This window comes from Anser brachyrhynchus, assembly GCF_964034855.1.
Source record: "Anser brachyrhynchus genome assembly, chromosome: 1".
NCBI lineage: Eukaryota > Metazoa > Chordata > Aves > Anseriformes > Anatidae > Anser > Anser brachyrhynchus.
The window spans coordinates 197,936,755-197,950,691 of NC_137694.1; the positions used below are offsets into that span (position 1 = coordinate 197,936,755).

Below are 13,937 nucleotides of genomic sequence, written 5' to 3' on the forward strand. Positions count from 1 at the left end.
CCAAAAGATTTAAATTTATCAGAAATGAAAATCACATCAAAATTGAGACAGGCAAGAGCTAAAGAGAACAATTAAAGAAGGGAATACTGCAGACATGTTCTTCTTTGAAAACGCATCTGAGGTAACAGTGAGAATAAAGAGTTCAGGAAAAGAGGTCAAGAAAGAAATGTTTGCCTGCAACTAAATCTGCCTACAGATAAGTCAATTCCTAGATTGATATATTTCAATTTTGTGGCCTTCAGACTAGCAGCTTTTACAAAAATCTTTAATTCATCATTAAAAGTCCCTACTTTTTACATTTCTAGAAAGCAGAAAATATTGTATTTTTAACTAATCAAATAACTCTTTTGTTAGAAACTTACAAAACTTGCTTTCCTCCTGTTCTCTGGGTCACCCCATGTCTAATGAGATGCAAGGTTTGCCTAAACAGTTTTTGCAGTGTAAGCACTCACAGCAGTTCCCTATTATGCTAGCTCTCCTTGGACAAATAACATAAAGGGATAAATAATTTCCACCAAAGAAATTTTCAATGTTCTTAAGTCCACGAAAGAAATCAATAACTGCATTAGGCTGCACTGCAGTGTACTGCAGGCAGAGGTGGCTCAAGCTGTGATCAAAAAGCAGAACAGTGGAGACGTAATGAATGGAATGAAAACAATACGGAGTGCTTTATAACATCTTCTACATACATCAATCATGTGGGCCTTAAATAAAAAACTGCTGTTTCAGTATCACATTCCAAGCATCCTAACATATTTACAAAAGTATTCAGCAAAAGTTGGTGAAAATGAAAAAACTTTAAAAAAAACTTACATAAATAATGTTTGATGCAGAAACAGGATATATGATAACATAATAAAGGTATGTATATATATATGTATATATATATAGCTAGTTATACGGAGAGACAGAAGAGAACAAAAACTTGTCTTTTTTTTTGTCTCACAGTGCATGCTAAGGGTAATTCAATGGAGATGAAAGATCATCTCTTCAAAAAAATAAAAATATTTTCCACGTGATATTTAATTAAGACTCAGAGAAGCTGATGGAACTGCGGAGATTCAAAAGTGGGTTTGGACACATTTGTACAGCCATCAAGAATATAAATAAAAATCCTTCAAATTAATATTTTCAAAGCACATTCTACCTCAGAGCTGTTACAAATAAAAATAAGATAAAACATGAAGGACCAGTCTAGTCTTGATTTTTGAAATGGTTTGGGGGCCAAAACAGTAATTTCTTGTCAACCTTAGCATAATTTTAGATGTTTCTCAAATTTAATTAGTTCCAACTCCTGTAGTTATTAGGAACTATGAATGAAAACATGAAGTTTATTTTATACATAATCAGTCATTTTGGTGACTCATCATGGTGTTTCTTTTATTTTTGCTTCTACAGTAAGCATTATTCAGCTACACTGAGAACTGTATTTCAGAAATCAAATATAATTTCAAGAGGCACTGTCTTAACACAACTGCCCTAATGGATTAGGCAACACTGACAAATTAAAAGCAAAAATGATTGCAACTTATAATAATATGAAACAGAGGAAAATAAAGAATTACTTGACCAAGTGCTTGATAAGGATGTCCAGCATCTCTCTGTTCTTCTCTGGTAATTTATGTACAAGCGCATGCACTGCCTCAACTCTGTAGTTCTGATCATCCGATTCTATTAAACAGAAAACAGATATTGTTGATAAATTAGAAAATGTGCTAAAGTGAGACTAAAAATAGCAGCAGTGCCCGTATGCCAATACATACATGCACTGCAGGGAGCAAAAACCAACTAACCTTCAAAATGATGAGTACAATTCAATTATATTTATTACAAGAGCATTCTGGAATCTGGATTTCAAGCAACTTGACAAAAGCAGTTACCACCAATACCAAAGTCAACGAAATCTGTGGCAATTTTGACTGAGTGTTGTACTTAGTGGAATCCAAGACTTTACTCCTTGATATTTAAAATATCTAAAATTTTTGAGCATATTTTATCAAGGCAAGAGGAAATGAGGAAATAACTTCAAATTTTAAACTGGAGTTGTTAGAAAAACAATTTTACTATCTTTCTCTCTAATTACTCCATTTGTGATAAGGAGGTAATTATCACTCCTCTCCAATTTCTCAGGGCAAGCTGGGAAAATAAAGATCCCTGGATGAGAGGGATGAATGATATAAAGGAATTATTAGCCTCTGTAAAACAAACAAACAAACAAATCAAGATTTAAAATTTCATGCAGGAGGCAGTCACACAGAAGCTCTAAAAAGATCAGAACAAACCACTGAACAGCTTCATCTAGTATGACTAGTATGACTTTTCTGTTTTGTGGGCTTTCATGTGGCACTGTGCTGTCATATACAGTGAAATGGAAGAACTCAAATCCTTGCCAGGATTACTGAATACTACACCGAGGATTAAAACAGGGATAATAACTGAGGAGATCAGAGGACAGAAATGATTTACTTTCATTAAAGTGTATTTATTACTTTACTTACTAACAGCAACAATGAAATCTTTGTGCAGCTTGAATGTCATCAGTGGTTCTGAAAGACACCTGGTTGTAAAAAAATATTTAAAAGAACATTTGAAACAATGCATCACTCAAAGTCTGCTTAGGTTTTACAAGTGTCATTACGATAGCCCACAATATCTGCATAATGTATATTGTTATGTCCCAGGAAACCCAATTCACTCATTAGAAGTAGTATACAACTCAGTCGTGTACACAGTCTGAAAATCTCTTTGAAGTGAACCAGATGTCACCATAGAAGTTAAGAAGAGAAATATTACCAGCACTGTCTTCATCACAGTGGCTCACTATGTTACGACTTCCATACTATGGAACAGGAATACTACTACTGCAGGACAAGGTACAGAGGGCTGCAGAAATAATCTTTTGCCCAAGAAAAACGCATGATGAAACTTAATACTGAAAGTCTAACCTGAGACATTCTGAAAGAACACTCCTCAGAAAGAAACCTGTGAATTGTCTTAGGGAGACAAAAACACAGCTACTGCTAGCTCACATTCTAATTTCACAAATACAAGACCTGAAGTGAGCTGTGTTTCTGAAGATATATGATACATTTCTTCAACAGCCAGTTGTTTCAATGAAGTTTAAACACACATTCTACTATAAATCCTAAGCATATTTTCCATATATGTTCTCATGTTCTGCCCTTTGTTAGGTGAACGCTTTAAGACATCCAGTTATTTAGAAGGCACAGAACACTCATCATCTGGATTTTATACTTCTAATTGTGTTTATTTTCAACATTACATATTGATACCCCAAAAAGAGTTATAACAGAAATGCTAACACTCTTGAAAATTCTGGCTGTTATTAGAAAAAAAAATAATTAAGAGAAACTGATAATGTGGGAGGGATATCCTGCTTGTGAAGATACCAACTTCTACGGATAAAAATAGTTTATTACCATTTCTGCAGAGATTTTTACTCTACTCCAACCATGATGCCATGAAACATCATGGTACACAGCTTGAGGGAGTCAAAAGAAAAACTCAAAAAAACATGCTTTGTAGTTTACACAAAAGATTTTACATAAAAACATGCAGTTAATTATATTCTACCAAATTTACATCTATACAAGAGACGACTATCTTAACAAGGCAGAAAAGTTTGTGACAAACGGTAGACATATTGCTACACATAAAAAAGGAAAGATTATATACTTGCTTATTACCATGTTAATAGATAAAATAAATGTAATATGATACTAATAGGCAAAAGATTAATGGGACATAAAAGGAATACTGAGATTTGCTCATCATACTTACCTGAGGTAGTTTTTTAGTCCACTTGTTATTGTTTTATTGTCCCAAAGTTCCATATCAATATCCATATCAGGAGGAGATTTAGGGGCTGGTAGAAATTTGAATTAGGATTGTTACGGTTTGACTAACAGACAGACAAGAAAAGCAGCAAAACAGAAGCTAACAGATTATTCATTTAGGTCATTTGATTATTTATTAGCCAGATTAACTACCAATTTGATCAATTTGAAATATTTTAATCCCTGCCAAAGTATTAATAAAATAATTTAGCATTCATATTTAGTACCTGTAAACAGTAAGTATATGCACTATATCAATATGTAAAGTAAGACCAAGTCAACAGAGAATTAGTAATTTATTTGGCTTGGACATTTGAAGACGGGCATCAGACAGCCAAACTAGCATGAAAAGTGAAATACAAGAATAATTGTCTATTACGCTGAATTATTCTGTGTTACAGAACTAAATTTTGGAACACTTCTTGAAAATGCCAAATAGATGCCAATAAATAGAACTTTAATGCTAAAAGAAGAAATGCACTTTATTACTAATTTGCTCATGTATAACAATGATTGCATGGAGAAATTGAATAATAATGCACACAATAAACTAGTTGGATAGACTGCTCGTTTTAAGACTGCAAAGTCAATTTAGTGGTAGTAAGTGTACATACAAAACTGTAAATATTAAGATGCTCTTCTGGGTACAACAGTAAAGGGCAAAAGGGATCATAGTATATGTGCTGCATGCTATAGACAAAGGTTCACTTAAGTTACTTACAAAATATGGTATTCATCAGCTTTTGCACTTTGGAGTTTACACCACCTATTCTGTACAGACCCAGAATGGTGATACCTATATTGGGAAAACAAGCACAATGAAAATAGAGAAAATGTGGTTATTTCTATATACATTGATGCATCCCTGGTGTATGTTTTCAAACCATCTAAATTTATTTATGGAAAATTGTAAAATTACATTCTTGAATACTTCTTTATCCTATTGAGCTCTCTTCTGGGATACTAACAAATGCATTCCACTGAATCCACACCACTCCATGCCATATCCTATTCATAATTTTATATTAACAGAAGCCCTTGCGTAGAAATGACACATATTAGAAAACACCAAGAGGATAACTGGCAAAAGTGAAAAATTAGACCCCAATGCAGTCTTAAAACACATTACATGCTAACAAGTTTGTCTTGCCTAGACTTCAGTGGAATTACTATGCATCTACATTACCCCTTCCAGCTAAAATTTGGTTGACATCTATAGGAGAAATAATTGTACCCAAAATAAAAACATACATCATATACTGCTGGAACATTGTAGTTCAGAATTTACGTTACGTGTGGTCTCCATACAAAATAAAAACAGTCAAGACCCAATTTACCCATAGATTCTAGGTTTGTTTTATTTTTAATAGCACAGATACTAAGAGCAAATAATGATATGTGTGATATTCAAAACATAGTGTTTCAGGATTCCACTTATGATAATTTTATTGGCTTTCTTTTAAAATCAGCAGTACTTGGAAATCCAAAGCAGAAAGCAATTTTTAATATGACCTGTTCTTCTTCTCAACCCACATTAAGTTTTGTTGTACTGGTGTCTCAGCAAAAACTACAGAAAAATAATTTTCTCATTTACTCTGGTTGTGTGCCCCAGAGGAGAAAAAAAACAAAACCGATAACAGTTCATCCCTTCATCCCTTAGGAGGGATGCCAGATTTTTATCTTTAGCAGGATATATTCAAAACTAACTCTTGATATGTAGATTTAATTTTGTTATGTAATTACGTTCTTCTTCCTACTTCAGGTCTTATCATTTCAAAATTGCAAATTTTCATTTGAAAACAACATTTTAATATCTGATCTGCAGGTTTTTTTTTGTTGTTGTTGTTTTTTTTTTTTAATTTACCTTTTTTTTTTCAGAACAATGCAATCTCTTGAGTCAGCAGTGGTTCAAAAGCTACACAACACTGCTACTTGAGAAAGTGGATTTATGTTGGGCTCAATGCTCCACAGAGCGATCACACAGCTTTTGGATTAGAACAGACTTGCATACTGAGAGTTCAGTGGATGGACAAGATAAGATTATCTCTGTTTAGGGAAGACCACATACTTACATCTCTTTGTTTGAAAGGGAACTATCAAAAAGCTTACTGTGAGTTCCAAGATATCACCTCAAGAATAGTACAACTTTTTTTTCCCCTATTTTCCCACTAGCATATACTAGTTTCTAAGCATTAAAAAAATGACTAAACCATGTGCAAAATGACTGGATGAAATGATAGACATCAGGCTCTACCACAAAGATGTTCCAGCAGAGAGTGTTCACACCATCTACTTTTTGTTCGTTATGTTTCACGCCAGAAAACAAAGTTGGGAGTCTCAGCTTCATCAGGAAAAAGCACAATTCAGTGCACACAAATTAAAGACCTAGACTAAACGACGTGTGCAACTGTATGTTAAGCTGTCTAAACAACATAAAACTATTGAAAATGTAAAAAAGCAAAACAAAACAACCCTCCCCCCAGTGCTTTAGTGATATGCTAAGGACTGTTGTTGGAACTTGTGGCAATGGTTTTAAGCATAAAGCACACCCATGAAATGTGAAGAGTGCAGACTGAATGATGAACACATTCCAAAACAGAGCTGTAACATATGTAGACGCAAAGTACTGTTTGAGAAAAATATTCATAATAATCTAATACATCATTTGTGATTTAATACACACCTCTTGTTTCTACAGCATGGATACATTTCCTCACGAAGTTGAAACCTGCTTCATTTAAGAACACTAGAAAGATAAGAAAAGTATTTTTGCATCTCATCAACACACAAAATCTCCATGTTTAGCAACATTCACATTTCAGTTAGAGAGGACCATGTGATTATGATACTTATTCTATAATGCCATCATCTAGATATATCTTTAGCACTGAAGATCCAACTTTCTCATCATGAGGAGGGAAACACTCTACCATCTTTCTCAGAAATCAGTAACACATAGAACTGAAAGGTTGTTCCTTTACAAGATTACTGAATTCCCTTCCCTCTGCTGAGGGAAATGGTTTTAAGAGTTGAGGACTTAACATTATGACCAGAATATTTTCACTGGTTTTAATACAACAATATTCTTTGTTCCTTGCACATAACTGCTCCTAAAGTGGTAACATGGGAAAAACAATCTTTGGTATTGACTTTAATTATTGAGGTTATTTTGAGTGAATGTGTTTCTCATTAATTCTTTTATCTTCAACACTAATTGCTCTATCGAACTAAATAGAGATTTTATAGCAGCATATTTGTCACCATTAAAATAGCACCATCACATAAAAAAACAGACATACTGGCTTAAATTGTAGATTTCCAGAGTCTCAGATAAACTTCCTGTGAAGACACCTGGGAATATCTGACACATCTCTCTCTCCCTCTCTGTTATATATACCCAAACATATTTAAAATATTTTTACATATTTGTGTACAGATGTTAATATAATACAATTACACAGATAAATCGCATAATGTCTCTACATATACTCATTTTATTATTCAGTGTATATGTAATGGATGCAAATATACCTACAAACAAAAGATGTGATACATACAGATATTACTTCAACACACAGGCATATTATTTACACACAGGCATAATATTTACATTTAGGTATACAGATTGCAGATATAGATCTTTTGCAGATTTGTTAAATATATTGCCATTTTTGACCAAATCAAATTTTCTTCCAATTTGTGTTTGATAGTAATACAGTAGGAGAAGTCTTTCATATAGTTTATATAACTTAGGATGTGCTTTCATATATCCCAATCAGGTAATCCAACAAAAAGACACCTTAAAGTATCTTCATAGCGTTAGAAAGAAAACACGCATCCAGAAATAAGGCCATTACAGAAATCTAGGAATATTTTGTAGATCCTCATAAATAAAGTGCTTACTTTCTTCCTTCTTGCTAATAATGGCTGGTAGTGTGTAGATCTGGAAAAAAAAAACAACAAAAAAACTCACGAAATGTCAATGTTTGTAGCTTTAAGTTCTTTATTGCTAGGTTTGCTGATAGCTCTTAAGCAGCTGTGACATGCTGCTTATTAGCTTGCTGCTATGGGAAAGCCGACCAAGCCCTTCACTTCCTCCACAGCAGCCCCTTGTTAGGAACTGAGTAGGTGGAGAGGGCAACAATGCACAGCTGGACTCTGAGTAAAATACACAGATGTTCTGCACCTCTAGGGAGAAGGCGTACAGCCAGCAGGACCTGTCCCAAAAACGTATTCAGGCCTTGACATTCTAGATTGACTAGGAATAAACATTAAATTTATAGGCACGTAAAACGTGTTAGAAGTCAGATTTGCAGACTGCAAATGGGTTAAATATCTATACAAAGACTGATTTAATTTCTGCACTGTTTCAGTCAAGCAGGAAGCTTTGTAACACTTATCTATCTCATAAAACCAATCAACCATTTTTTTCCCCTTGGGTACAGGTCTGGCATCACCTCATTCAGTGACAGTTTCATGAGCTGATTAAGAGTGAGAAGAAATCTCAGATAAACCTGTCTCTTACTAGCTTTCAACACATTTTTATACTCTCTGCAGTGCTTTTCAAGATGTTACTTATTGCCTACTTCATGACACTGCCTAAAAGATGGTTTGTCTTTACCATTGTAGAAACTATCACTTTGCAAATTTAATCTGAACCACAAACCTTATATGACAATAGGCTTATTATTATGAAACACTAAATATCCTAAAAAAAAAAAAACAAAAACACAACTATAAATAAAGGTCTAAATGCACTAATAGTTCTAACTTCACTAATTTGTACCTATCTTCACTGTGCATTTGCAATTGTGTTTTATGAAGAACAGAACTGTATTTGCCTTTATTGTACTGTATTGTAATAAATTTTATGTCTAAAATGTATACTGGCTTCTTTCTTTAACACGTGTGTCATAAAGCTGTAAAAATAAAAAGGAAATGACAAATATCCTTACAGGTTCCTTTCCATCCATAGCTTCGAGCCACAGTTTTCGGTTGGATTCTGAAAAAGCTTGCAGTGTGATGATTCCAGGTCTGTCAAAAACATACACACACACCGAAGTTACTAATTTCTTTTTCTCAAACAGTAACCAAAATCAGAGTTAAAGTCATCAAATCCCCCAAAGGACATCCAAAATAGGTCAAAAGAAACATGCCCTAAAAGGGTTGCCTAGAAATTGCACTTTGAGATTGTATGTCAGGTATGGCGACTGAAGCCAACTGCCTTGATGCAGGTGTGTTTTTTTTGTTTGTTTGTTTTTGTTTTTTTGCTTTAGACGATTCAGAAAACTGTTTATTCTGCAGGTTGTGCTCTAACTATTGCGATACAAGTTTAAAAAGTGCCATATTCTCTCTCTTGACGAAACTTTCACACTGCATAGAAAAATATTCATGGGAACCAGTGAAGGGATAAGGGAAACAATTTCAATCTTTATTCCCAAAATTATTATATGAACAGATGTGTAAACACAAAGAATCTTGTCTATATTTGTGATCACACACAAGCAACTTCTTTAAGAAATCCTATGATATTAATTCACTCATTTGCCAACACAGAGCGCCCAAGAGACAGCCCATTTCAAAAAAGTCTTGCTCCTACACTCATGCAGTGTATCTCTCCTCAAAACCTTCAACAGATTGCCCAGAACTGTAGTTTTTCTATGGCAGGTTCACAAATAAAAACAATATACCCTTTAGTAGGTATTTATCTTCCACCATAAAAATAAATAACCAATAAACCACTGTTCTTTTCCACCTTCACTCAAAGACCTCCGTTTTAAACTTGTATTTAGAAAACATGCAAAAAAGCTACTGGAAAATATAAAATAGCAAAATATGTATCGACACATACACCAAACCATTCAAGGAGGAGCAAGCCTTGTTCCTAATATCAAGATTGGACAAATCTCAACTTTAGCTCTAGCATGATCACAAGAGACTAATATTACTGCAAAATACAGATGTGACATATATATATCTATACATGATTCTATCAACATTTACTAAAAATAATTTTCTATTAACAATTTAATTTCTTCTATTATATCTCCAGTAAATGAGGAGATCAGGACATGCTGATGTAACAGCCCCCTACCACCACAAGATCTACCAGCCTCAGCGCATTACTTATGTGGAATGTGAAGATGCATATGTAACTTGAAATATAGATAGACACAAAAGAAATCCATATGAAACTTTGACAATAAATACATTGAACAGGTTTGAACAAATAAGTAGTAGGTCTTGAAAGCCAGGTTTGTCTGGATGCAAGCATATTGAAAAATATATGTCCCTGTTACAAGTGTAATTACTATATATTGGTTGTGAGTGCTTTTATTTTTTATTTATATTTACTTTGTTAACATAATGAAAAGAATTCACACCTCTCAAATACTTCAATATCAAAACAGAACCGTTTGTCAATTGAATCCGTCTTTCTCCTGATGCAAGATTTTAGCTTGAATATTTCTGGTGAGCTTGTGACAAGGCCGTTCTATAAAACAAAACAAAACAAAATTAGTACAGGCAGTATGTTGGGGCTTAAAAATATTTATGAACGTTTACAGTATTTTTTCTGTATACAAAGACTACACTTAATTGCTTTCTGTCATTTTTTTTGTATTTTTATATTATTTGTTATTTAAGTAATGTTATACTTCAGAGAGCTCCTTAACTTCAAAACTTCACATTTGCATATATGATTGAATGCTGTATGTTAAAACAAGTGTCATATACTTCTGTCACATGTAGATGAAAATATAAAGTTGTCTAACTCCTAGTTCTGGCTGCTGTCATGGTGAAGCTACTCTTGATAATGTTTGAAAGGCTGTGGTAATTGACAGGGGGGTGGTTCTGAGGGGTGTCAGAAAGCAAATGTCACTCCTATCTTCAAGAATGGCAAGGAGGACGACCTGGGGAACTACAGATGGGTGCAACATCTGTACCAGAAGCCATTTCCAAACATATTAAGAACAAGAAGGAGTCTGGGAGTAGTCAGCAGGAATTTATGAAGGGAAGGATCATGCAGGACCAACCTGACAGCCAACTACAATGTGAAAGATAGCTCAGTGAATGAGGGAAGAACAATGGATATTGTTCTAAGTATCATGGAAATATTCAGATATCTTGTTTAGCATGGAGACCAGAATAAACAACCTCTAGAGCTCTTTTTCAAACCTCATCCATTCTACTACTGTGTAAATGTGATTGCTTTTTGGAACTACTATATTAGAGGAGTTATTTAACATATGGTCCATATATTATATAAGAAATATTATTATTTAAATATGTTGTGTATGTATATAAAACATACACTGCATCATGTATGAAAACAGCTTTAAACTCTTTCCACCAAATCTTTTTCTTTTAACACTTCCTGAATGCTTAATGTAAAGTATGGTACATATATGTATGTGCTAAAGACTCACCACTTTTCCACCAGATTTTGTTTCAGCTATGCTCATTGTAAATGTTTTTGTTCCTTTATCATAAGTGCAGTAATGTTTTACCCATGTAAATCCAAGTGGCCCTAAATTAAAGAGAGATAGTATTAGAAATAATTATTTAGGTATTTTATCACTATTTTGTTTGGAGTTAAACACAGTACATAGATGAAATATAACAGGATCCATATGTAGCATACAAAATAATAAATACAATAAAAAAAAAACAGATTTTTGAATTTGAACATGTTCAGGTCTAATTTTCATCAATCTCTGCTTCATGTTCCAGCAGACTGATTTTCTTTAGCAACTAGATAGGTAACAGCATTTTGATAGGATAGACAGATAGAAGCAGATCTTGAGGATTATTCTGCTTAGGAAATACAGCTAAAGATTTTTATCAACAGAAGTAAAGCACTAGGATTCAGTATTACATTCTTTCTTTGAAGGAAAACTTAAATCTAGTAGCAGTCTCAGAAAATTGGACAAACTCATGAAAACAGAACATATTTTCCTTTACTTTCAGAGCTCTCGTTGAAGGTAACGAATGCTTTTGGTAACATCATAGGATCTTTATTCTGATACCTGTTATCTTTAGGACATTGGATAAAATGACAATGGCTCAGACATAGAGTTAATTTATGTAGTTGAACACTGGAGGATGATTCTATTACAAGAATGGACAAGAAAAGGAACAGTGGACTCTAAAATAATAGTGATTTAGAGACAAGGGGTAAAATGCTGAAGGTGGCACCTTCAGCAAGAAACACTGGCCTTTTATCCCTTGGAATGGTGTCCTGCCAGGGAAGAGGTGGGTATAACAGTGGCACTGAGTCTGAAAAGAAGGCTGATCCCTAAGAGAATTCGCCGTGGTCAGAGACGAGGATTACAGGGCCATACTTTCAAAAGATGAAAACACATTTATCTTGGCACATGGAGAGGAATAAATAGTCAAAAGTCAAAACAGTCCACAAACTGACAATTACCTATGCTCACAATACCATTAGATAATGTACTTCGGAATTCACTAGTCTTTGATTTAGCTAGCCATACATGAAATCTACAACAATCCCCAGATAAGTGGAGCATCCTTTATCCTGGAGAGGTCACACCACAGTACTTAATCTGACTGCAAAATCTGATTTCTGATGCCTTTGCTCAGGCATTGCTATGAACCTCTAGTGAGTCTAAACAGAAAGCCCCCTTGAACTTAAGCACAACTTTGGCTACTAACTCAGATTAGGTACAGGCACTTATAATGCCTGTACTACCTACAGTTCTTTGCTGTGAGGACAAAGTAAATCCTGCCATTTCCAGAATTCCCTCCATTTCTTAGCACAGCCAAAGATTAGGATAAGATCCCTGAATCTCACAGACACATCTAAAGGAGTGTTGCGCTGCAGGAGATGGGATAATTCAAGTTTTTTTGCAGTGTGACTGCAGCTCCTTGGGCCAGAACATCATGGCTATATCTGCACTGGTACATTAAATTGTACTGGGAGCACTCATGCTTAGTAGGTAACACATGGACACAGGTAACTTAGACATTTATCCCCAAATTTTGGCAGTCGGAAATTTAACAAGGAACATGGGATATCTAGTGCAAGCTGGTCTCAGTGTCAGAGTACAGTTCCATTTATTTAGCTCTTTTAGAAGGATAAGCCATCTCAAAGAAGTTGTAAATGAGTTTAGAAGTCATCTGTTTTTTTTTTTTTTATTAAAAAATTGTAGCCAGACACCTAGGTTTTAACTTTAATTCTGTTACTCATGACTGTCCATCTGAAAGAAGTAATTTATAGCCTACTGCCACTTTTTCAAAATACATATTTACCACCACAAATACCAGTAATAAAAATACACAGAATTTACTTTCAAGAATAGTGAACATTTAAGCCTGTTGTCCATAATTTGGCAAGAGCCTATGGGATGCTGTTTGCAGGAAAGTCAACCCGCATGACAAGGAAATACACAGTTAGTACCTTCCCCTCTGACACACGGATTACAGATCCTGTTACCCTTACTCCAGAGTACACTAATGAACAAATATCTTTTCAGTAGGAGGATGTCAAGTTGGCCTCTCACTATTTAATGAAGCACAGCATGTGCCCAGTGCTTCACTCCTTTTGTCCCTCTCCCATTAACAAGGCTCAATGTAATTTCCACTTAACACAGGTTTCATTTATCATTATTACTCAATTAAAACATAAAGGGTCTTCTTCATGCTTTCAGTGCTACTGAGGGTAAAAGTGGCTGAGGTTAACTATGATAAGCACTGAGCTTCTTTATTTTAGCTCACATATGGAATAAAGAGTAATTTCATGATGTCATCTGGAAAATCAATTAACTATAATTCCATGCAGTCTCTTGAGTTATTGTCTAAAGGAGGAGCAGTGAAGGAGGAGCAGTGAAGGAGAAGAAGATACTCTCAAAACTGAGGTTAAGTGGAGCCAAGTCCCACAAGGGAATTCTACATTCAGATGCCTTCTATTTATTTTTAGATTGAGAAATCAAGTACAAAGTAGTATTTGATCACTTTTGAACAAACATCAAACTTGCAAGAGCATATACACATTATCTCAAAACATTGTTACATACTTTTCTAGCATCTGGCAGATTTCACATCAAAGAAACGAATAAA

At 34.4% G+C, this 13,937-nt stretch overlaps 1 protein-coding gene across 2 annotated transcripts in view; it reads right to left on the bottom strand.

Moving 5' to 3' along the window:
* ARHGAP42 (Rho GTPase activating protein 42) overlaps positions 1-13,937 on the bottom strand; it is a 171,858-nt gene that overhangs the window by 26,249 nt on the left and 131,672 nt on the right. For both annotated transcript variants that reach the window (XM_080592385.1, XM_080592386.1), the window contains exons 9-17: positions 11,285-11,385; positions 10,241-10,350; positions 8,813-8,891; positions 7,761-7,800; positions 6,541-6,603; positions 4,579-4,653; positions 3,802-3,886; positions 2,499-2,557; positions 1,566-1,671 (exon numbers count right to left, since the gene is read on the bottom strand). In XM_080592385.1, the coding sequence (XP_080448511.1) occupies positions 1,566-1,671; positions 2,499-2,557; positions 3,802-3,886; positions 4,579-4,653; positions 6,541-6,603; positions 7,761-7,800; positions 8,813-8,891; positions 10,241-10,350; positions 11,285-11,385 (718 nt within the window). The remainder of the gene's footprint in view (positions 1-1,565; positions 1,672-2,498; positions 2,558-3,801; positions 3,887-4,578; positions 4,654-6,540; positions 6,604-7,760; positions 7,801-8,812; positions 8,892-10,240; positions 10,351-11,284; positions 11,386-13,937) is intronic.